Source organism: Spea bombifrons, chromosome 2, assembly GCF_027358695.1.
Source record: "Spea bombifrons isolate aSpeBom1 chromosome 2, aSpeBom1.2.pri, whole genome shotgun sequence".
NCBI classification, from domain to species: domain Eukaryota; kingdom Metazoa; phylum Chordata; class Amphibia; order Anura; family Pelobatidae; genus Spea; species Spea bombifrons.
Window position 1 is genome coordinate 12,094,102 of NC_071088.1, and position 27,435 is coordinate 12,121,536.

General features: G+C 36.0%; 1 protein-coding gene across 1 annotated transcript in view; it reads left to right on the plus strand.

Annotated features, from left to right (window-relative positions):
* The window catches only part of TMPRSS15 (transmembrane serine protease 15), a 95,241-nt gene that overhangs the window by 14,368 nt on the left and 53,438 nt on the right, over positions 1–27,435 (plus strand). Inside the window, exons 6-10 of the mRNA XM_053456848.1 lie at positions 2,343–2,468; positions 12,860–12,968; positions 20,147–20,256; positions 20,922–21,059; positions 24,842–24,991. Of these exons, the coding sequence (XP_053312823.1) occupies positions 2,343–2,468; positions 12,860–12,968; positions 20,147–20,256; positions 20,922–21,059; positions 24,842–24,991 (633 nt within the window). The remainder of the gene's footprint in view (positions 1–2,342; positions 2,469–12,859; positions 12,969–20,146; positions 20,257–20,921; positions 21,060–24,841; positions 24,992–27,435) is intronic.

Sequence of the window (27,435 nt, forward strand, 5' to 3'; positions counted from 1 at the left end):
CTTTGGCCCCAAAACAGCCCGCCTGTGGCATCTTTGGCCCCATAACAGCCCGCCTGTGGCATCTTTGGCCCCAAAACAGCCCGTCTGTGGCATCTTTGGCCCCAAAACAGCCCGCCTGTGGCATCTTTGGCCCCAAAACAGCCCGCCTGTGGCATCTTTGGCCCCAAAACAGCCCGCCTGTGGCATCTTTGGCCCCAAAACAGCCCGCCTGTGGCATCTTTGGCCCCATAACAGCCCGTCTGTGGCATCTTTGGCCCCAAAACAGCCCGTCTGTGGCATCTTTGGCCCCAAAACAGCCCGCCTGTGGCATCTTTGGCCCCAAAACAGCCCGCCTGTGGCATCTTTGGCCCCATAACAGCCCGCCTGTGGCATCTTTGGCCCCAAAACAGCCCGCCTGTGGCATCTTTGGCCCCAAAACAGCCCGCCTGTGGCATCTTTGGCCCCAAAACAGCCCGCCTGTGGCATCTTTGGCCCCATAACAGGCTGTTTTGCTGGCAAAGATGCCACAGGCGGGCATCTTTGCCACCAAAACAGCCTGTCTGTGGCATCTTTGCCACCAAAACAGCCTGCCTGTGATATATTTGCCCCCCTTACACACACACATATTAATTCACAAATATTTACTCACTAATTCACAGATAATCCATTCACTCATTCAGATATTCATACATTGATACTCATTAATTCCCTCATTCAGACACTCATTTATATATACTCATTCACAAACATTCATTCACTCACTCCTTCACAGATACTCATTAATTCACTCACTCAATCTCACACACTCCTTCATGCAGCCTCCCCTTACCTGAACAACTGAAGATTTAAAGAGTACGTGCTGCTCGGCGCTCGCAGACCAACCTGTTCTTCTGCACAGGAGGAAGCAGATGCGCAGCAGGGTCATGTGACGTACGTCACGTACGTCACGTGATTCTTTTGGATTCCTGCGTCCCCGGCATCCTCGGCTAGCCAGTAAGTAGCGGGCCCCCGCGGAATCAATCGTGGGGGTTGCACGGGCCCCCTAGAGTGGCGGGCCCGGTCGCAGCTGCTGCAGGGTTAAGGGGGCAAGTGCCCCTTTTGCCCTGCGTTATAGACGGCCGTAGAGGCCCAGTCAGTCCGGTCCTGGCTGGGCCTATTTTAAGGTAGGGGCCTGGAGCTGCAGCTCCATCAGCCCCTAAATCCATCCGGCCCTGCCGCGGCCCGGCCCACCGGGCAAATGCCCGGTGTGCCCGATGGCCAGTCCGGGCCTGCACTGAAATGATCCTTTTAATTTACCACTGCACTGTATGTTTATTTTGAGATTCTGTTATGTGCTAGAAACTTTTCACATCTTCAAAAACTAATCGCTGAGGGATGAGTTAACAGTACCTTGATTTTCATGATTTAGACTATTTAGTCTAAATAGTCTATAATACTGATTATACAAAAGAAATCTCAACATGAGACTCTAACCATACAGCAAGCTATTTAAGTAATTTTTCTTGATTGATCTAGTTTAGCACTCTTTGTACAGAGGTAAGCCCTGATGATACATACACCATATGCACAAAAGTGTTGTGACACCTGACCATTACACCAACAGGGACTTTTATGACATTGGATTCTAAATATGTAGACGTTACGTAGTTGGTCCCAAACCTCATCTGTAGGTTTGGAAACTTCACATTTACACTAAACATGGAGGCTCAGGTTGCAGGACAGAAATAAAAAGTCAGTGACTGATCAGCAGCTTCTCTATATTGTAAAAATGTGAACAGTGCATGGACCAGATAGCCTAATATGGCTGCCTGCTACATCAGTAGTGATTTTACTTATATCAGCTAACGGGCATGCAGAAAAAAAAAATGTTTGATGCTATTGTATGAGACATTTTGCCAAGGCAGGTGCTCCATACCTACATAATAAAACCACAAATTAAAAAAAAAAAAAAACAGCATCGCAAAAGTGTGACATTCTCATGGATTTTTTTTTTTTTAACATTTGTAAAATAAGTTGTATAATGTGACTCAAGAGTTATTGGATTATACATATAAAAAGAAAAGCCTTATGTGTAAAACAATACATATAAAAACAGTCAAACAAGAATATGGTAACAATGTGACAAAAGCTCAAGATTTTAAGAAACTCTATACCCTTACTAAAGCAGGGTTTACTGATTGAGCTTTTGCTCTGTAATGATTGTAGTAAGCAAGCAATATTTAAGACTCTTCCAAGTAGGTTTCAAGCTAAGCCAATGAAGATATTATCACTCAAAATGAATTGTCTCGTGAAGTGGATGCTAACGTGAAATGCTTTTCCCCAAAGTGTTCTTTACAGTAACATTAGTGTTAAATATCTCTTAGCTGCAGTGCAGTGTGAAGCCTTTCAGAAGATTTGTGCAGATTTTGTGACTTGCATACAAGAGGACCTGTTTTGTGATGGAGTGGCTGATTGCCCGGATGGCTCAGATGAACACAGCAAAACCTGTGGTAAGAGCTATTTCAAAATCCACTCGAATTATTGTGTATGTAAGGTATTAGAATATTTCTGTGAAAGCATTATTTCAGCAATGGACAGTAACAATTAATAATAATAACTACTTGACAGTTTATATCAAATAATAAAAGCCTTTTCAACTGTACTTAAAATGTTTTAATTTGGTGATCTGTGTAAAAAACGATAAACAAATATTGGAGCTTTTCCTATCTAGAGTAAGTCACAATAATTTTGAGTTTATAGATTGCTTATTTGGTATATAAATTCCTTTTAATATGTAGGCTTCAACACCGGCAATTTTTCTTCATTGCACTGTATAATGCGTATGTCTCATAGTGTCAAGTAGCATAGACAGCCTAACTTGGTTTGAGCGGGGACCTCGTCTGTGGAGTTAGACAGGGAGCGCAGACAGGAACAAGGTTTAGAGACCAAGGAAGTTGAAAAGGTCAGCAATACGTTAATTAGTAGGCTTGTGCAAATCGATCAAAAGGATTCAGACAAAGTTTTTGTTTAATTTTTGGTCTATTAATCTTCGAACAACGAGTTTTGTTTCCTGCCCATTCTGAGGGCTTTTTCCATTCAGAATCTACTTTAAATGCATTACCACTGATCTTCACTCATGCTCTCTCACACTCTCACCCACTCTCTCATGCTCTATCACACTCTCTTTCACACACTCTCTTTCAATGTCTCCCTACCTTTTCTGCCAACTGCTTCCATGTCCCTATCTCCTTTTCTGCAGCTCCACTTCTTCTCTTGCCTCTTCTTTTTCTTCTGTCTTTTTTCTTCATCCACTTCTCCCTGGTATCAGCTCCATTATCCAGGAACTTTTGCGAAACGGCAGAATATTGCAGACGGGTTTGCTGTGAAATAGAGGTGCAGGAATTCTTCTTTCTCCACAAATCTATCTCCAATATTCTGGCCTCTTGGAGTATCTCCGCAAAAGTGCCGAAGTGCGCCGGGAGGCCTGGTTAACAGAGCTGATACCGGGGAGAAGAGGAGGAAGAAAGAAGACAGAAGAACAATTTTTAATGAAAATTGTATGTATGTGAATCCACATGGTGAGAAGTTAGTTGATAATAGCTAATTGAGGCTTACCACAAGGCATATGGTACACTCTCAAAACAACTTCCCTAGACCCTTATTAACCATGTCTGGTAGAGTATCCAAGTATATCCCTTCTCACCCCATCCTTTACATAGGAGTATAGAAAGGTTAAATACCTTATGGGAGGCATGGTCCTCCTCTCATGCCCTTCCTTCTGCATGCCTCCAGTAGGATAGGAAGGTTAAAAGCAAAATTACAAAACCTTTGGAGCGCCTTTGTTCCCAATGCCTGTTATGTTGAAAGGGTTTACAATACTAAAGAAAAGCATTTGGAAAGACGCTTTTTCAAATCATGATTTATTTAACTGTATTTTGTGATATTTATTCAGGGGGATGGAGGAATCACAAGTCACTTTGCAGCCTTCTCTGGATTTGAGATGAAATGTTCATGTTCCAACTAGAAAGGATAATGAATCTGCAGTTGAGCGTATGAGAGAAGGGAGAAAGTTTTTTTGCGAGTACAATTCGAGTTGACTTTAGTGAATTTACAAGTTGGATTGTCCATCTCATGCAAGTTTGCGGCAAACTTGCATTTTTGCCAACTCCCATGCACTTGCACTTTATTGAGAAGAAACCCAATTTGTCCACCTCTATCTGAATGAAACCAAAACACATAATCTAATTATATTGAGCTTTAGTTACTCCACATTTTTTAAGTTTTATTTTTTTGGTCATTTTTATATGTGAAAAAGACTTTTTTGCTTATATAAAAGCGTGAATGGTTACTCTCTTTTTATTCTAATCACTTGGGTATTTGGGGAGAATAAATCCTCTGACTAATGCACCACTTAATGGAAATTAGATTCAGTTGTGTAAATCTCCATTTTTTTTTGGCAAACCATAGTAAGTAATTCAGAAGAGTTTATTTAGAATACAGAGAAATGGTATTAAATGTTTCTATATTTTTTTTATTCAAGAAGACTTTTCTCTGTCAGCTCAAAAGCTGCCAACTTCCATATTTACACTTGTGATTGCAATGTAATTTATCATATTAGAAATCCATTTACTGCCGTTCTAAATCGTATTTCATGGAGACATGAAAACATATTGCTTGATTCAGAAGAAAAAGTATTTGTTAAAGTGGGAAAATGTACACGCTGCACAAGATCAATTAGTCATACGCAGTGGAAAATTGTATTTTTTTTTCCCCAAGCTGCAACTTTTCCATCCAGTTATCCACTATTCTTCATTTCAACACATTTTTGTCTGGATACGCCTAAGCATCTCAGGAGAAACTTACATACAAACACAGGTCATGTAGTGCTGCTTTCTACAGGAATGATAATCATAATTACAGTTGAGCTGAATATAATTTCAGCCTTGATGGGCCTTGAAGTGTCAGACTTTATAAACAGATGAAGGATGAAAATAAAAATTAGACCATCTAGTCTAGAATTCCAAAAGGTACCATGATTTGAAGCTTGTGATAAAATTTTAGTAAGAGCTATCCCATTTTTGCAACACTCAAATTGAGCTGATACCCCCATTAATCCTCAGCCTGTTTTTATATTTACATAACACACGAATATTAAGTTTGAACAATGAAAAAACACAGCATTCTTATTAATCTTTCATTTTTTTTCCCAGAGACACAATCTGCCCAAAAAAAAGGCAATTTATAGTAGCCACAGTTGGCCTGGAGAACTTCCTAAGTCTCTCCTACAAGGTTTCTCAATAGACTACATCACACCAGCAATAAATGAGTGGAGAAGTGCAGAAATGAGTAGAATGTGGATGGATGTAAAAGCCACTGCCCTGACCCTGTAGACTAAGAAGCCACTGCCATGACCAATATTTATCCTACCATCTTGGCCACCTAGTATCTGGGCCAACTTGTATACAAAAATAAAATAGGTAGATGCAACCTTATTGGAGGGCACTTTTTGGGCTCCGTCGAGGAAAAAACTTTCTTAAAGATTGTCAGATGGGGTCTCCAATTTCATGACTTTTAACTGGTTTCTGTAAGGATTTCTTCACAAAAGGAGACTTTGGCATATGATTTTGTACCTTCTTACCGCATCGACCATGTGTCTTCCGGTGAAACGACTGTGTCTTATATTCTTTAGCTAAAAGAATATATTCAATTTGACACACTAGCTGTGGTTCTAAGTACCTGACTTTCAAATGCAAAGGGATGTTTTCCCCTGTAATAGTGTAGCTTCAAGATGTTTTACTGATGCATCTCATTGTAAAACTAATGACTTGTCTTAGTTATAAGGCTTTAGAAGTCTGGGATGTACTTTCTCACCCAGACTGTTTTACTAACTCAAAAGATGTTTAATGCATCAGCTACCTGAGTCATTTCCCCTTCTTATTTAATGTTTATTGAGGTTTTAGAGACTTAAGGATACAGAGAAGAAACATAGACTGCAATCTGGAAAAGGGCTATATAAAGTAAATAACACTGTAATAAAATTCTAAAAGCATTGCTTAGTCATCTAAAACATAAATTCAGTTTAAAGACATTTTAAAATAAAATTAGAAATTATGGAAGGACACACTAAAGATGTCCCTCATATATTTCTTCAGGATAACTGCCAGATATCCCAGTTTCAATGTAGGAAATATAGCTAAGGCAAGTATTTCTAAAATATATTTTTCAAATTAAAATTTAAAATATATATGCATGTGATTTTTACAGCGTCTTCCTATTTTGCCTTAGACGTCTGATAATTAATCAGCACTCTCAACAACATTTTTTTTTGTAAAATAGGACGTAAACATAGGACATAGACCTCTTCCCCACCCATCATTCTCACGCTTTTCTGTATTTCTTTTGTCAATATATATTGAGTACTTTAATATGCATTCTTCTAAAACAAAAAATTACAGCACCTACTTGACACAGAAGACGTTGCTGCAGCAGCTATCATTCTCCTCCATGGTCGGACTATTCTTAGCACTGATTGGGTGCTTCAAGCAGCCAATCAGTGGCAGGAAAATACTTTCCACACATGTGCACAGAGGTTTGATCAAACAATCGCCCACAGCGTTCCCCGAGTCCACTCCGACGTTGAGTATATTACACGCAGACAGATGTGTACGACATTTAGCTGGAGTGGGGACAGGGGCAAATTCATATAAGCGAACTGAGCAGAATCCCCCCATGCATTTGCAAAATGGAGAACGCGAAAATTTAAAGAGACCACACAGGTGTCATACGCATTAATATACATGTTCCGGAGTGTCACTTTAATTCCTCAGTTGGTCTTGTAAGCAGTTGGCAGGCATAAGTCCAAGACACCATCAAATTAATTGTATTTTATGTTATATATAGTAGCTTTTTTATATAGCACATAATTTTCTGAATACGTCAATATGCCAAATGTTTGCGACTGCATAAGCTATTATTTAAATGCATGACAGACGCTAAAGGGATTGATTCTGTTTCTGTTCAGGCACCTCAGAAACTGCCATTAAAGCCACTTCATACTCCATAAAACACTTTATTTAACAGAGTGTAAATAATCCTGCCTTTGAAAGATCTAATGCATTTCTGGTATAGTTAGTGGACAACAGTTCTTTTAATACCCTGTTGATACACTGTTGCTATATACAGACTGATAAGTGCCTGTACGCATTCATTTGTTATTTTATTATTTTTGGCTTTTTACATTACCACATTCATCCATTACCGCTATGCCCTATGTTAGAATCATTTCATATTTCTTTTAAGCTTTTCAGCAATCATTAGATGCCGCATTTGAAGTAAGCATATTATGAAAGCATATGTAAGTATTTTAACATGGATTAAAGCTTATTGACAATGAAGTGTTGTAGCCAAACCAGCGGGTCTCCATATTATGGTTTCATTAATTACATTTAAGAGAAAATATCTTCATATACATGAAATTTGCCACTAAATCTTTCTAGGTAGCCAGCAGACAGCTCTCATTCTATTTGATAACCAGGAGTAGGTATACAAGCACAGAAGTGTCCATGACAAGGCTCCATAGGAGTCATTTAATAAATGTATTATTATAATATCAAATGTGAAAGTAGCTTAAGTATATATATATATATTAATAAAGCCCCCTATTCCCTTAAAACAAAAGTGTATTTTATGGAAATGAATTCATTAATTTCCATAAAATTTATTTTAAATGTTTTTAAAAAAGATTTTGTGGGAGGGGCTAGAAGTATATTTAAACCCCTCTAATCGTCATTCTGCCTCTCCCTTTACATCGCTCAGTGAAAAAGTGTTACACGCAAAACACAAAAATGTAATGGGTGGGGGGAAAAGTGAAAAAAAAATAGCCATGAAAAATAAGTGCCATAGGGCCCTAGCCCATGGCTACCATTATAAAAATGTATTAATTACTTGCTAGCCAAAAGGACAGGCCAGTAAATAGAAAAACAACCATGAAAGGTGCCAAAAAGGTGCCAAAAACAAACCCTGTGACATGAGCCAAGATTGTACCGTTGTCTGCAGCACCTCAGGCTTTAAGGCCAGGGGGCCAAGTAGCCAAAAACAACATATTTATTTATTTATTTATTGATTCTTCTTATTATTTTTAATGAGGGTCTCCAAAGTCCTTGTGAAGGTAACTTAACTCAGTCAGGTCTCGTCAGACAAGTTAACCCTTAACTCTACTGACCAGTGAACTTTTTAGTGAATGGAGACTTGTGTCTCTGATTGCTGCTCTCCTCACAGATATTTATTTAACAAAGGAGCCATGAGATCATTTGTACAGCGCTGCGGAACCTGATGGCGCTATATAAAACAATAACTAGTAAGAATGGAGGCTCGTGCACAGAATGCTTAAACATTGCAGGCGGTGTCCAGGAAATGTCTTGCTATTTCCTACTGAAAATAACCTTCCATTTTAGTCTAGGGAATGATTATAAGAAGCGAGAAAATGCTAGAAAATATAGGTTTTAATGATTAAAAATGGATTTCAAAATAAAAAAAGCAAAAAGTGGTGTTTACACTAGAGAAATCGGTACCTTCTTTAGTTATCATGTGGTGTATAATTACCATAGAATAACATTCTCCGATCCATGGATATTATTATTATTCTTACTGAGTTTCCATTCAAAGTAACGTTGTGATGAGATGCCTCACCTATGGCTTCACTCAATCTAGAGTGGTGACTTGAGCCTACTGTGCAAGCGGGATCACCAATTCACTTAAAAAGGTTGATTTCTGTTACATGAAAGATGCAAATTGAAGTGGCATCATTTTAAATTAGATTTCAGGCTCTGTGGTTTGCAATTCCATTGCAAAAATAGAAAAAAAAATCTGAAATAGTGTGCACAGGTTTCCTGCATTATTTATAATTTTCAATACATAGACCTTTGGTATATTTTTTAGTGTTTTTGAAAAAAGTTTCCATACAATTTCATGCAAATCTACAGGACTTCTTTTTAGTAATTCTTCTCTGTTGTCTGTTTCTACTTTTGCTTTATCAACTCCACATAAAGGGCCAAATGGCTCTTATCTGTCATCCAATTCTAAAGCTATTGGGTTTTCTAGAGTGACAATGGGGTTTGGTTGGGCAAGAATGGGCAATGCACATTAAATGTATTGCCTTTTTTAGGTTAAAATATTACAAAGTGGACCATTTGTATGGGCTTACATTTTCAGGATGAAGGATATTAGCTCCGCTGATTTCACATCAAGTTTATGAATAGTCAATCGTGTTTAAGCTGCCGGTCTTCTGTTTTGTGTGTATGGCATGGGAGCTCTGAAATTTATTTTTTTTCTGAGCACAAAATAGTCACCGATTGTCTAAACTGTAGTTAAATGGCTTATCCACAAGAAGTATACATTCCGTAAAGTAAAACCAAGAACATGATCAGCTGTTGCACCAACATCTCGGTCTGACATAGGGGAGAATAAACCCTGCCAGCATGAACTTTTAAACCCTGGCAAATTACTCCATCAGTACCAGAGCTTTGGATGGATTTCTCCCCTGGGAGGCTATGGCAATTTTCTTTAGTTTTTCTATAGTTATAGTTTTAGAGCCTTATATATAGCTTACACTTTCACTAAGAAAGCCTATGTTCTTTCAGGACATCCCAAGCTACACACACTATGTGTGTGTTCAAAGAGCACTTACAGGATTTAAAAAAAATATATCAAAAAAAGTTTATTCATACATAAATCAACATTTCAGTCTCACTAAGAAGCTTTTATCAAAACACCAAAAATGCCACTTTTATGATCATGCCACAGCATGATCTTCTAGGGCAATAAGGCACACATTTACAGCAAACCGAGTGATTTATTTACAAGTGGACAAATCAAACACCCCAAAATAAAATATAAATACTTTGCTGGCCCAGACTAACCAGCCTGACTACTCCACACCGTCTGGTTTGCCACACATGGTTCGGGATCATCTTCATCATCTCTCCACAAATATGTGCCACAATATATATATATATATATATATATATATATATATATATATATGTTACATGTCAGAACAATAGAGCATTGATGGCGGGATGAACAATAGAGCTCTTATTAAAGTACATAATGGCAAATTGTAGGTGATTTCAAGCCCAGTCATGGGTTCTCCCTGTGACATTTCTATATCACCATTATGTTGGCCATACTGATTTGAACGATAATGAAAACACCGCCAGAATGATCATATACAAGCCACCTGAGATCTTGTACTGTGCCTTTTACCCACCACAATGCAACAGTGTTTTCAAAGGTCCATGGGGACCGTAACCTTTAACGCTTTTGGAACTCAGTCAGCACAGCATACATGAGTACGTTTACCCATGATGCTTAGCGAGTGAAATCAAAAGGAGGTATGGTTATTACCATTTTTTGAACCTTTATATTCTGTACCGAATCTCATTATCAATATTTATCATGCCAAAGAGATACTGTTAAACTGTATGCATTAATAGGTATGTTAATATTGGTTTAGCTGATCCGTATGTTTCCAATGCTTTCTATACAGTCACAATACTTTGCAATAAGTCAGAAACTGTTACTTTATAGGAGAATGAGGAAGTGGTTAAAGTTCTCTGTGTTGGCAGAATAAACGGTGAACAAAGTAGTGCCATTTTATACTATTTCTCAAATGCTTATAATATTGTACAATTGGTGCAATTTGTCAGTAAAATGTATGGTAGTAAAAGCTAAGTGCAAAGGAAACGTGTATTATTGCCTTTCTCTAATATCAGATTTTATGGAAATCATACTCAGGTTTAGTCTTTGTCCTTAAACATACCTTTTGCAACAATAAGGCATACAATCTAAACATCAAAGAATCATAGAGTAAAAAAAAAACCTCAAATAAAAAAAATACAAAATATAGCAATTTTAAATGTTCTGGAACGGTATTAAAATACGTGTTCGCTGAAAGATGGTTTGTATAAATAAAACTCTGATCCACATCAATACCTCCACAAATCTCTTCCCATGATAGACATGTTCATTCAAAAATGCATAATTAATACAGAAATCAGCAGGAACAAATGAATAAATAATCCTGAATGTGTCAGAAGCTTACAAGCAACTTGGTAAGCGTCAGATGTCAGTGGCCCATCATTTTCTCATATGATTTTGAGCTTGTAGCTAATCTATGCATGTAATAAATACATAGAAAAATTTTAAGATTGTCATCATTTTTATGAGCACACACTCTACATTCAGTACTGAATATATATATATATATATATATATATATATTCTACATTCAAGTTCCTCTCTTTTTTGTACCATCAACATTTCGACTGCCCTGTAAATATGGGTGTTGAGTTGGGCAGTCATATAACTTCTCTCCCGGTAGGAAGTTGGTTATGAAGGTTTTCGTAGGCGTTTCTTACAGATGTATCACACCTGCTGGTTTGATTAAATGCTATGGGAATAACCCAGTCTGGATGTTGGGGATTGGGCCTGAGATAACCATGGATTTCAACCTAATTACTGGATGAGCATATCATTTATGTACTTAATTAATACGGTTGGATGCAGCGTGTTGAGAAATAATATCAATGTTCTTTTGTCAAATGTAAGAGTTTTTTTGCCAATAGCTTTGGCCATATATGCTCTAGTTTTGATTGTTTTTATGGAAACAAAAATGCGTCGAGGGTCTTTCATTGGATTGATGGAACTCTTGAAGAGCAAACCCTCTAACCTTAATTTTAGTGCTTTGGTGATTAGAAGTGCCAGATATTACAAGGATTTTTATTGACTCTGAGACCTTTTAATAATCGTTAGCATAACATTCATAAGAAGAGTATTTTTATTATAATGTGATGTACACAATTTAATTTATCACAATTTCTCTTCTTATTATAAACAGTATTGTGACTCATACCCAGAAAATATTCTGAGCTCCTAGAAGAGAGGGACAGAAAGATATGGGTTCCAAAGTAGGATTGTCTCCTTCTTAACTGGAGAGGTTCCTTGCTTTATGTTCTTATGCTGCTGTGGTTTGTTTTGCTCCATGTGGATGTGAATTAAAAAGCTTATGAGCATTGGATAAACAGTTTCGGAATCCTTTGTTTTGTTTCCTTCTTGTTGATTTTGCTGATTGGTACCAGCGTGGTCCTCCTGCAGGAGATCGACGGATCCAGTGTCAGATGCTCCCGCAATGCATATACGCATAGACAGCCAGGATATCTCCAACGCTTGTTTTTTTTCGATAAGACTCATTATAGTATGACAAAGAATCGGTACAAAGTCTGGAAGATTTTATGTGTCGTGACAATTCTACAGGGAGATGAACATATTTCTCCAGTATAAAAGAACTGATACAGAAAAAAGATTGGATTGTAAAGGAAAATAAGTTTATTTTTTGGCTATTTTTAACATAGATATACTTTCATTAAGCCAATTAAGTGAATTTGAAGTATTAAATTAAAACAGTAATCTTGAATAATACGTCAACCCAATAGAAACATTACATTTATTAGTCTACAACTATACCGGTTATAGAAATCAAACTAATTAACCAATACTTGATTCTACTAAATACATTTGTCTTTTTCCCGTTTATTAAAAATAATATATGTCTATACTATATTTTTGAAAATATACTTCTGTTGCCATCAGATTTAATTATTTAAACACATTTAAACTAAAGGGGTTTAAATTCATGTAGACTTAAACACAGGTCAAAAAATACCTATAAAAAAAATGAAAATTAAATTTAATTTATGTAATTGACATACAGCAAGTGACAGGAGGTAACCCGCTGTCACTGTAACATTTTGCAGTACAGCTACAGAGGTTGGCATGTCTTGAAAAGCTTTCACATAGAAAAAAAGCTAAATGACACATTAAAATTGTTTTATGTCCTTTTCAGAAACCGCGTGTGATGGTCAATTTTTATTATATGGGAGTTCTGGAAGTTTTCATTCACAAAATTTCCCACAGCTCTATGAGTCAGACCTTTTCTGTCGCTGGATAATAAGGTTTGTGCCACTTGTATGTTTTTATATATTTTTTGGTATATTTTTTCCCATTTGTTATTATTGACAACCTCGTTTTCATTTATATGTACCAGTCTTATTGAAAATATTTTTTTCATTTCTCAGACGGTTCTAAGACAGAACTCATTTGTTAAATGTGATTAAAAGAGAGTGTTGGATTATGAGAGAGCTGGGTTCTACTGCTAGAGGCATAAGTGACAGAATAAGGGAGGTTTTTGTGCCACTTTAAAAATCACAGGTCAGGCTTCACGCAGGGTACTGTGTAAGGGCAGGATTGATGAATGTGCCCCTGTTACATAATATGGGGTTCCGATATTGAAATCTCCCAGCATTCATTTCTGCCTAACCCCGGCAGGTGACCTGACTTGATAAACCATGCGTGATGCTCCCAACCTCTACACCAATTACTCCAGGATATTCTTCATGCCTCATATTCTTTAATTGTCAGGGTTTTGCAACTCACAGAGCCACCAACATTGATGGAACCTCTGTATCCAGTTCTGTACATAGCCCATGGCTGGTGCAAAGATTTTTGCTACCTTAGGCAAGACCCTTTTTTGCCTCCTCATTGGCTGCACTCCTGGATGTCCCCAGGCCTCCTCTGTTACAAAATGGAGGAGCTGGAGCAAGGAGGACTTGGGTAACTAGCCGAGTGAAGCATCACTGGTTTGGGGCAACAGGAGGGTCTCTAGGTGCTCTCAGCAAATATTTATTATAGGGTACAATGTAAAGCATGGATGTGGCCCTTTTGAACATAAAAAACATGTATGTGAGGCATAACTGTGATCAAGAGATGTTGCTGAACATAAACTGGGTTATTGTTCAGCTGTGGCACTTACAGTAGTATAGGATTTGTAATCTAGTTTCACTAATAACTATGATATTTTATGTATTTCTATGGGTTTAAAAAAGGGCTCTACTTCTCCTGAACAAAATGATATATAATTTGTGCAAGTTCACTGAATATGCAAATGAGCAATCAAATATATGATAAAAATGACTGGAAACACTTGGTCCTTAGGTTATAAAACCCACCAGTCCTGAAGGGGTTAAGCTGCCAATCACATATCATTGCAAATGGCCATGAGAAATGTAGTTAGGAGTGTGTCTGGGGTGTGGGGCATTACTGTGACTTTTATGTAACATAAAATAATGTATTTTATTTTCTAAACACACCGTTAATATTATTAATAAAATATTATTATATATATATATATATATATATATATATATACAGTATATTAATTTACTGACATCATTAAATAAGTTAATATAATAATGCTAACATTATTTATTTTAATTTGCTGACATCACCAAATTGGTTAATTTAGTGAACTAAACTATAATATGTAGCATTTTTTGAAAAAGTTACAATTCCACATCAAATTGTAGTTAAAAGGCTACGCTGTTTTTACAACTTGTGATTATATTTGCTTTAATTTCCTGCAGTAGAATATTTTACTTGCTACAGATGTATACTGTATACTTGTACGGCGTACTTCTATAATCTTTTATGTAGATGGTAGAAAGTAGTACAGTTCTTAATGAGATCAACCTTGGATTAAGCTTGTATTCGGATGCCTCCTCCGGTTCCTTCACACAGTGCAAATAAGTAAGCTCCGCACCGCCGCATATTCATCGTTAGAACAAACATCAGGCATTAAGATTGGATAGTTTAAAGCAGCTGGTTATGTAAAATTATGTATAATTTAAAATTATGAGCTTAAAGAAAGATCATGCATCACTTTTTATGCTATTCAATAACTTTCTAGTTGTATCATTAACATTTAAGATGTATAATTTTCAACTTACGTGTTCTGTCTGTTTGGTAAAGTGGAATTATGCACACATGCAGCTGTATGGGTTGCTTCATAAACCTATTAACCTGTTTCAGAGAAGTAACTATTTTGATTCACATGGCAAGTTTGCCTTGGTTCAAAATATTGGCAAATTGAGGCAAGAGAAGAATAAAAACTCCACGAAAATGTATTTTTAACACGCAACTTTCCTAAAAAACCACAGATTGAGTTCTTTGGCCCATTACATTGTTTTCATGTAGAATAAAAATAAAGTCATGCTGGTGACAGTTTTTCAGGTGTCGTATTTTACTGGATCCTAGTATAGAAACTGGAGCGCTGGATCCTACATCCACTACAGCTACAGGTCTTTTTATATGAATGCTTTCTAGATTAAAGGGACAGTACTGCCCATTTGTCAGGAATCAGTATACAAGCAATGTTTATTGTACTGATATAACACTATGTAAAGGACGAGAGGCTTGGATGTGTTCTCTTAAGAAAATGGGACCTGACATTAAAAAATGTGTTCCTTTGACATTGCCCCTTTAAGGTAATATGATTAGTTGGAAGGTTTTTGTACAGGTGCTCAACATTTTGCTATCTGCCTCCAGAACAGTTATCTCTCTTATTAATCCTTTTTTTTTCGGGATACAATAATGATATCAAAGTCAAGGTAGAGCAAGGTTCTGCTAGATTGTCCCATTTATCAATATCATGAGCCTGTCAATTATAAAAACCGGCTCCATGCTTGGCTCACAGCAGAATGTATTTCTTACTTTAAGCCAGCTTTGTTATTGAATATCCCCCAAAGGCATTAATAAACATGACCATTTCCTTTGTTGTATATCGGAAAAGCTTGTGGTATATTTAGGTAAGTTTATTGCTTAGGAAAAAAGCTGAATGGAGAAATAGAATATGTCATATTGTTCTAAGAACAGATCTTTATTTTAGGTTTTACATTAAGGTTTGCTGTGGACCTTTATGGCTTGGTTAAGTCTAAGCAAGCCGTTAAGGATTTGTGTCTGTGGCCTGTCTCTGCCATGATCAATGGGGGGAAGAGGGGTATTAACAAGATCCAAAAACAGCTTATGGCTATCCTAACATCTCTGGCCATGGGTCCTCTTAATATCCTTAAGGGCAAACAAGGGCCCGTGTCTGTGGTTGGCTCTTGCGTCTGCTCTATGGATCCAACTGACACCCTGTCTGACTCTAGATTTGGTTATGTTTAGTTTTAATATTTAGGTTAAATATAATATGTTATCTTATAAATAAATAACCCATTGTCACCCACAAAGAGTATTTTTGCCTTATACAGCTGATGAAGAAAGTTTTTTTGAAACGCGTCCCTCAGTGCTAGCCTGGCCAGGGAAAAATACTCTTTGATTAAGGGTTTTATGTATTTATTCATATATTGAGATCTATGTACAGCAAGTTTTATGGGGATTCTTAAACCCCCCATTTTTGGGTTTTGAGTTTTGTTTTTGATATATATTTTGTAGTTAGTTTTTATTCTTCTTGTAAGTGTTTTTATGTATTTTTTTTGTATTTATGTACTAATGTAATAATAACATAAATTATGTAATATTTATTAATGTGTATGCTACAGGCCTCTCCACTTTATAGGGATCCTTTCTTCCAGGCCAAGCACCTCTATACCCTGGTTTAATCCTCCTTCTGGTTGGTAAAGTGGTTGGTGGTTCACTGATTTTTCAAATTTATATATACTTGACACAGTGTCTCTATTTCAGCACTATATTTATAGAATTTATTAATGTAGAACTTTATAGAAATGATTGTGGTCTAACGAGTAGTGTGACATATTTGTCTGTGTATCATTTTGTTCTCCTTTCCCTTTTGTCTCTTTCTAACCCCCCGCACCTGAGCTGAATTCAACGAGGGAGAAAAATCTTTCACATATATTTGAAAAGCAACCCGTACATTACATTACATTTCAAAAAAGAAAAATATAAACTATATATAGATATATTTGCTCAAGCTCAATAACGGAAATAAAACGTATCGCTCCTTTTTAGCTCATTTTTTCATTGCAGTCTATGTGGTGATTCATATTCAATTATTTGTGATTGATTGAATTCATTGAAGCCGTCTCTCTGTCTCCCACTCAGTCCATATGAACCAATATTTTTGTGCATACAGTGGAAGAATGGTAAAGAGCAAACCACAGAAAAAGAATTCTACCAAAAGACGTCACTTCATATCCAGAGATAATGGAATAATGGAAACATATTCCATCCATATTCCTACAGGAGATGCAAGAGGCCAAACTTTAGTATTCACCTTGATAATGTATCTGTATACTTTGTACAAGCACTCTGTTGTCAAAATAAGTCAACATCGTGTAATATGAGGATATTGCAATTTCCATCATCTCTGTACAATTCTGCCCTTCCAGTTCAGGCGAAATTCGGAAGGCTTTTATAGTTTCCAAACAAAAATGTGTTGTCATTTACTCTCTCATTCTCTCTCTCTCTCAATGTCCCTTTACCATCTCCGACAATAACTTCTGTTACTCCGTCTTCTTCTCTGGCCTCTTGGAGTACCTCTGCAACAAGACACACAACATGGGGACAACCTCTCCCCCATTCCTCCAATCGGAGTAGAAGGTGTGCTAAGAAGGCATATATATTAAATTTAACTGTATATTACCATGTTGATAAATGCTCCCACAATATGCTCTCAAATTATGGATTATTCCCCTATTTTTTAAAACCCCTTCACGACAAAACCCATACATGTACAGGCTCACAATGTAATGCCATTAAAGGGTTTAAGGACAACCCGTTGTTCTTAAGGGGTTACATTAAGACTATATTTTGTATATTCCTGGAGTGAATAAATAACATCCCCTGGCTTGATGATTCATCTCATAAAATCATACCGCAAAGTTCACATTTATTTATGCTTAAAAATTTTGTTTTTTTACTGTGTCCACAATAGATAGCATTGCATATTATTTGTGACATTTAGTATTTCTAAACCTTTTTTTTTACATTTTACAAACTTTAAAGTAACATAAAGTACATTTTGTTTCTTGTGGTGTTCTGCTGCTCTTTTAACACGTTTTCTACCCAATATTTACATCTTATTATATTGCCTTTGCAATTTAGATGAACCTGGCTAGAGGGAAAGTATCGAATAATAAAATTCTCCATGCTAGTGGCTGTAAACTGGGTGGACATAATGATAGTTTTAATATTTGTCATAATTGCACCATAAAATTATAAAATTGCTGATATTTTACATCTGTGAATGCTACCACACGATGTAGATTCTCCTTAACGAAAATGAAAAAGAAAAAAAAAAAGAAAACATAATAATCCATTGCCCAATGGGGGCAGATTAAAAAAATTAGGAAGATGTATAATACCATGCAAAGACTTGAATGAAAATCCTACTTACCCCAGAGTCCCATGGTAGGGGTGATGAGGTCCATCCAAGTACTCTTTGCTAAAAGGATAGATGTATGCATATGGATGACTAATCATGCATTGAAGTGTAACCACAACGGGAATGTCTCATCAAGTTAGGATGCGACAGAATGTTCCTCCGGGGGACAGTTACGGATGTGATCGTGTAACTGTAAAATTTAATGTTATAAAGAGCATACGGGTTTCATTGCCAAAGTGGTGGTGTTAATTCTGTTACCAGAGAACTGGTAACATCACGTTTAATTCTCATCATTGATGTAAATCTGTTTTGCAATCATCTTAATTTTTAATCATTTTTTATATTATATTATATTTTTGCTTCCTTTTAGACAAACTACTTTAAAATGTATGTCAATTGATGTTTGAAAATAGTGACTTCTGGGTTAATGACTATACCGCTTGTAGTTTATTTTTGCCATACACCTTTTCAATTGCTAAAAATATGAATTCTCGAATACCGAGACACCTCTTAGCTGTATGTTTTTATATATATATATATATATATATATATATATATATATATATATATTTATGTACCAACGAGGAAACCTAGTTACCTTTACTGACAAATTTCAAAAACTCCTACTAAAGATTAATGGAAAAGCCGAACAACAGCGTAGACATTATGAAAACATATTGCTGAAGCTCAGTGATAATGAAGGGTATGTTGTAAGAAAGGGCACTCTAGATTTATTAAAAGATAAGCAACTCTATTAGCACTTACACACAGTGTTAAGAAATAGGTGTTTGATGTATCTGAAGTAGATGGGAAAAGGTGATTCGAATCCGCGATTGGATAGCTGAGTATATATGGATTTTCCAAAACCCATTCAACACCTATACCTACGAAAACCATTAATATAGCGTATTTTAATAAGATTTTTTGAGACTTTTTTTTCGAATTAATCTTTTATTTCTTACACATACATTTTATATCTAGACTGTTTTAAAATGATCAAAAGCAAATGTCCATTTGGTATGGATGTTATACTCATCACTTGTAACATTTATTATTATTATTATTTGTTTTATTTATATAGCAGCAACAATTTACGCAGCGCTTCTTACGCGCCATACATTTAAGCGGTATGACAAAACTAGAATTGGCAGGCTAAGACGAACCGATGCATTAGGTAAAGAGGGCCCGGCCCGCAAGTTTTCAATATATAGGATTAGATAATGATTGTCAGTAACTTACTGTTAGCTTTATTATTTTTTTTGTCTTGTCATCTGACACAGTTGGCTTAGCTAACATTGTTACTTGTATTAACTTAGGGCAAGGGAAGCCCACAGGTTGCTATGAAACGGCAAGCCGTGTGTTGCTAAGACAGCCATAGGTATGCTTTACTGTCTTCTAGAACGCTGGATGAGCATTTTGGGATCTGTAGGCGGTTGTCTCTTTCCTTGTCCTTGGACACTGACCGCAGTGAACTGATTTGAATGGCAACGGGTTGTTTTGTAATCATATAATGCACACTGTTTAGAATTCCTTTCCATGCTCATCATCCTTTAAGAAAATGATGAAGAAATACTAGTAATTTGTATCGTTCCAAAGTATGGTGTCTCTCCCTATCTTAAAAACAACATTTTAAACCCTAGGTATGTATTTTTTAACGCACATTGTCTGTTTTTTATGGACTCCAGTCTATTTTATATGCGATCGGCTCCTGACTTCAATAGGAGCGCCATTCATATACTTAAAAATGTAGCCACCGCGTATCCACAGGCAGCATCCTTAAGTACACAGCCTGCTTCTGTAGAAATAAACAGAATATGTAGAAGATGAGACAAAAAGTCAAATTTTCTAACCCATACCAAAATAAATTAATATTTTGCTTTTTACATGCAGTTAAATGCACTGAAGCCCATAGAATAAGTCAAATGTTCCTTTTCTTTTTTTTTTCTTTTTTAGTGTTAATGATGGTTTCAGCATTAAAATCAACTTCACGTCATTTGAAACAGAAATATTTTCAGATGTTTTAAATATCTATGAAGGGATTGGACCAAACAAGATTTTAAGAGGCAAGTTTCCATAATAAAATTCACTATATTATGTGTAGATCTACACTTACTAGCCTGAATGATGCACCCACTAACCTTTTTTTTTCTCAAGTACTCGCTCACACGCTCACACATGCTGTCTCCGCTTCTCCTTGCCTCTGCTTCTTGTTCTGTTTCTTCTGTCTTCTCCGGTGGTCTGTTTGTCCCGGGTCTCCACAGCGATAACCCCGGCCTGGTGTAGTAGTTCCATGTCAGGGCGGAGCTTGAGGTGCATACGTTCTTCCCTGATTGGAGGAATTGGGAGAGGCTGTCCCCGTGTGTGCGCTGAGGCTCCGCCCTGTTGTGGAAGTAGCACACTAGGCCCAAAAAAATATAAATGGAACCTCGGAGAAAGAGAAGTGTAAGATTTTGTGCGAACCGAAAGGGCAGCAAACAAAATTCAGTGTTGGAAAACAAATGGTCCAAAAAAATACTTCTATGTAAACTGAAGATAATAATATTGCATTAATTATAAATCTTGGGCTAAAGCAAAATAAAAGAGAAAACAAACATCTATTTTTTATGAAAAAAACTTATTTTAAACAATTGGATTTGTCTTTTGTTGTAAAAATCCTTAAGCATTGAACAATATTATAATTTAAAAATTATATAAACTAATTATCCTTTTACCATATGCTTGTTTTTAGCATCACTTTCGGGAACAGCGCCTGGTACCGTACGGATATTTTCAAATCAGGCAACAGTTGAGTTTGCAACAGATTATATTTTAAACCATAAAGGTTTTGAAGCAATTTACACAATATTTAATGAGAGCACTGTCACAAGTAAGTATATTTTCCACAAAAAAAAACTTGAGATGTCGTCTCCAAACTACCCTATTATTATAATTAAAGATATTATTATCCTTTCTTTTGAACTATAAAATTCTCTGCATGTGAACATTAGAATAAAATGTAATGTAAAAAGCATTTTGAGTTTGATAGACAGAAATGTAATTTAGAGATATATTTAATTTTCTTTATATGAGGGATATATTGTTCTTAATAAAGAGCAATTCTGGTGCAAAACTTTGAATGTGGTATCATAGCCATAGCAACCAATGGAATGGTCAGGTTGACAGGGACGTGGGTTGCCATGGCAAAAAGACCACGGTAACGGCTTGCACAGAATTGCTTCTTATAAATAACAGCGAGACTCTCCATTAAAGTGATATGTATTTTTTGAGAGGTTGGATGATTATTTGGAAAGTTTTAGCTTTCTTCTAGTGCAAGGATTATGCATATTTCTACTCTTCAATGTGCTGGATATCATTTAATTTGCATAATATATATTTATATATTTTTTTATTATTTTTTTATTATTAATTTTCATTACATGAAACACAAACATTTAACAATCTTGAAAATAAATACACATAAGGGATATGAATATTTCCATTCCAGAATAAATTCATTATATTTAAGTTGTTACATATTATTATTTTAAACGTATATCACCCCCAAAAAAATATAATCTATATTTATAAACAATATAAATTGGGGTATATTTTTGGTTTGACCATGTAGTTACTTACATTACAGTACATTTATTTATAGATTGTCAGTAGATTCTGTTGCTTTATTACAATAGGGGAAGAGTACAAAATAACAAAAGCATTGAAAGAGCTTTTACAAGCTTATCATCTACGAGGAGGTTGAGGAGGAATGACATGGATGATTTAATTGTAGTGATGTGAAAAAGAAAGTGGCATGGAGTATCATAAAGTTGGATGGTTTCCTTTAGGATGCAAGTTGCACATATTATCAGGGTATATTGTATGCATTGCTGTATAGATGGACGTTTAGTGTTTATTTAAAGTTAGAATAAGGAGGGTAGGGTCTGACAGAATAGGGTAGGGAAGTCAGAAGTACAGCAGTGTTCTTAAGGGCTCTGTAGTTGATGGGCAGGAGTTAAGACCTAATTCAGGATTGTATGAGGAGCAAGTAGAGGGGCTTGGAAAAAGAGGCAACTGATGAAGAGCTACGTTATAAGAAAATTAGTCTGACACAGGTGTTCATAATGGGTCGGAGCAGTGAAAAGTGGGAAAGGGGTAGGCCAGTTAGTTGGGAGTTGCAATAATAAGGAATTACCAAGGGAATGGATTAGTATTTTAGTGGTTGTGAATGGAGGGGATTGAGTGTTGTTTCCAAGGTGAAGGTAGCAAGATTTGGTGAGCAACTGGATATGGGGGTCAAGAAGGGAGCAGAATCCTATGCAATACCAAGGCATTGAACTTGGTCTGTTGGGTAGATAATGGAATGCTCAGCAGTGCTGACCAAATCAAGAATTGTCAAGCATAGACAGAAGTAACCAGAAGCTCAGTCACTGAGATGTTGAGGTTGAGGCGGTGGGATGCTATCCAGGAGGTAGTTAGACTCAAGAAAGGGCAAAAGCTCTAGGTTAACTAGCAAACATTTTAGTTCTTAGCATTATGAAGGTCCAACTTCGGTGAGCCTATCCTGCAAGTTGTCCCTAAATACTGCATAGTTAATGGAGAGGGATTTGTTGAATGTCATCACACAGATTTAATAATGTATTATGTAGGACCAGTTTGGCCATTCCTGAAAATGGGGCTTTACCTGAAAACTCAGTTTACTAAATAACCTGCATTGTTCTCACAGAATCTTAACCTTCCATGTTTTTATATTTTTGTTTGTTATGATGTTCTGAATAGATTATTTTTTACATATCCATACCAGAACAGGCACAGCATGGGGTGTAGAAATGTGTCCTTGAATTCTTGCTTTTCTATTTTGCCTGCCTCTATTTTTGTCTTGCCTCTATTTTTGTCTTGCCTCTGCCTCCAGTTTAGAAAACTTTGTGAACTATATATTAAATCTAGCTAAGCTCTGCATTCTTCTGCCCCAGTCTTTCCGGTTCATTTCAGAGCAACTGACAAATATAATGAGTGGCAAAACCATACCTGAGAGCTGTCCTGGTTTGACCTGGAGCACTGCTTCTTCGGATCTCCGGGTCAACACCCGAATCCTCCAGGTTGCAGGGTCTTGAGATATATATATATATATATATATATATATATATAAGCACCTAAAACGAGTTTCAAATGTTTGATGTGTTTTAATATAATTTTACAAGTGCTGTACAGGACCTTTTTACAATGATCCCTAAAGTGAAGCAAGAAAATAAAAAAAGAATTAACAATATCGATCACTGACACAAGCTATAGCAATAAAATTGCCATATTACAAAGTAGTATGAGATGCCAGACAATAAAACAAATGAAAAACAAACAATTGATGCATATGCTCTTCGACTTTTCAATTTTTTAATACTTTTGTAAATGCAACCGAGTTTTCTTTTAACAATAATGTCTTCTTTTTAGCCCTATAGCAATGACTATAGTCCAAAAACACAATGCTTCGCCCTGGGGTTGGCCCAACTCATTTACCTTTTTTACAAACAGAGAGCATTTGTTTTTTTTTAAGTTGTTGCTCCGAGTAACATCTTAAGAGATTACAAGGTTTATAGTTAAAGTTGTGATTTATGAAAAGTCATTTAAACGGAAGTTATAGCCTTTAGTTTTTTTGCTTTATTTATGTTTATTTAAAATTGCTCAAGCCCCGGCTTTACCGAGACGATATTACTTTACAGTATGATTTCATGTGATAAAACTATATTGTAGAGTTAATAGAAATTCAAGTTTCAACCTTTTTTATATAGTGGGGCACTAAAGTTGCTATTGGTATACCATCAGTTATACACTTTATGGCTCCTAAAGTGCTTTTAAAACAAATACAGAACCATAGATTTATCCTTAGGAATAGCATTACAGTTGAAATATATATGTGCCTCCATGAAAGGTTAGAATAAACACCATTCAACTGAAAGCAAATTTTGTTCCCAAAAGTAACTACGTCTTCCTTCATTTTATTAGGCATCGTATTGTAATAAATATATCTGTGCTTATTGCTTTGTACTTTGAAGTAGTTACAGATTAAGAGTGATGTTTTAGTCGTGAAATGATGATTATCAGGCTAAAGCAATGGTGGGTAACAGCAGAGGTCCTCTTCAGTGGCACACAATTTGGTGCAGTGTTTTAGCACCATTGGATTCAGAGAACTCTGCAGAACATTGATTATATCGTCAGTGGAGAATCAAGGTATATTGTAAAAGTTACTTGATGGTGGCTATGAGATTTTTATGTCCTTAATGCTAAAACTTTTCAAAAGAAATAGGAATAATTCTCTGGGTTTATGATAGCTATAATGGTTTTGGATGCATTTTTTTTCCACAGTTTTATTTGACAACATAACCTGCTGGACAGCCCAGAAGAAGCTTAAACAAGTTATATAGATAGTATTTTCAAGACTCATGCAGGGTTATTACTGTTTAAATACTACAGTAAAATGCAGACACATGGTCACTGGTTGTGAACATCAAAAACATTTAATTATATGTGTTCAAATATTTCTTATGGGAAAAAAAAAATATTGACACCAGTATATTGACTGCATTTCTATGGTTGATACATGGTTATTGTTAAGAAAAATATTATTATTTATTTTTAATAATTCTTAAAACTTATTTATAATTTTTATGCATGAAGATGAAGAAAAAATTGACTGCAACTTTGAAGACGGGTTATGTTTCTGGGTTCAAGATATTAAGGATGATGCTGAATGGGAAAGAGTTAATGGGCCAACATTTCCGCCAATGTCTGGACCCGATAATGACCATACAATTGGAAACGAGTCTGGTAAGTGTAGAATTTGTCTAATGTCTAATGGTTTATACTTGCACAAAAGCGTTCGTTTTTAATTACTGGAATCATTTTAAAAACACATATTTTAAAAACACATAGTTCCTGTTTTAGCATTATATAATGTTTTCAGACAAGTCCATATTAGGCATTTCTTCTTGTTCTAGCTTTGGAATCTTAGCCCAATCTAATAGACCAACACTCTTTATTTCACTGGCTGTGATAAACAATAGCATGGCTCGGTCTTAATCAATCAGACCATTTAAAGTCTACAGAGGAATGGATTTCATGAGTATTTTCATAATGAATCAGCTCAGTGTGATGTTTGAGCATGGAAAGTCATCCAAAATATCACATGACTGACACTAAGGGAAGCCTCCTGGTCTGTGGCTAAAGGACAATTATTGGAACCAAATGAAATAAAAACAATTCAAAATGTTCTTGAGTTTTGCCTTCCAAGTTAAAGTACCTGAACATAAACCTTATTACATACTGACTACAAAACAGCAAGGGGACACCTTCGTAGGGTAAACCCTAGTAGAAAAATTAAAGCTGTACAAATTGTATGAGACCTTATCATCAGATTTGCCAGATAGTATTAAAAGATACAATAACTAAATACAAGGCTGTGACTGCCTAATGAAAAATGTGAATTTGATGCTTTCAGAAATAGCAACAAGCATCAATTTGTAGAATCAGTCTGAGTAGAGGTGTAATGACCAGGGATATACGTCGACAGTGTGCGTTATTGTTGCAGCTACACCTATGTGTCAATCTCATTCCACACACATCAACCCACATCAACACTGTTGTGTTTCACTACTCTTGATCTATGGCTTCATGAATGAGCCAGTGCTCCTAAAGGAGAAGGTGTAAGTTTCCGAGATGAAGTGTGGAAACTATTTCATCAAATGTGTCAGTGATTGGAGGAGTGATTCCTACGATATAATAAGAAGCATTCCCATTGGTAGAACCAGATGTCTATCGCGATTATGTCAATTAGTGCTGCCTTGAGCTAGCTATAAATCGATAGTGTTAATACAATAAGTAATGGTTGCCAGTATTTTGAGTTGTACCTACTGTATATTGACAAAAGTTGATTTGTTGATTCCTAAAACATTTGTCTTCATGTGTTTTAGTGTTTTTCTTTACCTAAACATTAACAGCGTTAGAGACATTTATTTATAAAACATTTATGCTTTTAAAGTCTGTCCTGTCACTTATGGCCTAGAACACAGGACTGATATATCTGAAATTCTTAAAGAAATATATCATGTTCTAGCGCGACTGACATTGCTTTTATTTTTGACATGCCGCAAAATAGGATAAAATATAACAGCCCTCTTACAGAAAAATGAACACTTCAACCGCAAAAACTGTTACTTGATAGAATTTAATGTAACCTTAGATTTCAAAATCTGTTTTGCTTTCCTTTACTCTTCTTATTTGTAAAGACATTCAAAAAGACTGACCGATTTAAAATCACTGGCGATTGAAATGGCTTCTTTATATATAGTGTGCAGAGTGATATTTTAGATTTAAGTTGATTTGATTGCGTCTTGGTGAGAGTATAGGAATTTGAAAAAACTTAGTATTTCAAATAGAAGATTTTTCAGTATTTTTCCAAAAAGAAAAATATATAGGAGACAATATGTCTGCTCTCATTCCCTATTTTCTACATATTCTTACTTTTGATAAGCATGAATCTGGACTGATTGTGTTGTTTTGTTAAATGCATGTATTCTTGTATACAATGATACAACTTCATTTAGCTGAGAATTCAACATTTTATCTGCTCCTTTACTGATAGAATATTTTCCTGTGCTGAGTATATTTTCCTCTAACACCGGATAGCAGTGAAGTACTATGTGTTTTTAAAGTGTAATAATTTAAGAAGATGTTATGGCTGTTACTCTTCTAAGGGAAACCCCTTCTCAGATTTGGAAGTTTGTCTGGAACCACCAATGATGACACTTTAATGAGTCTCTTGAGGTGGGAGTATCTTTCAGAATGTCTGAAAGTCTTATTGATTCATGGATGCTCTTGTAAGTAAGTAAATGTACAGCAAACCTACATTCATCAACTGTGCCAACATGACCAAGGTGGCTTGCAGAGCGCAACTAAGTGATTCTTGCTTGGGTCTACCTGTTCATTGCATCATTACTTCTACCGATATACCACCATCGCTAGTCTTTAATATTGGTTGGATGTCATTAAATCAGAGCAGCATGAGATCAGTATGAGAGCTGCCTCTTTTACAATATGCAGTAAAACACTCATAAAATATTAATGCTACCATATTAATGTGTGTGCGCAATGGTTATTTTTAGTTTAATCAGATTTAATCAGATTTACATCAAATTACACAAGCCTCTATGTTTACATGCCTGGGTTGTTAAGGATACATGTGTGCTTGATTGATATTTCTTTCTCTTAGAATG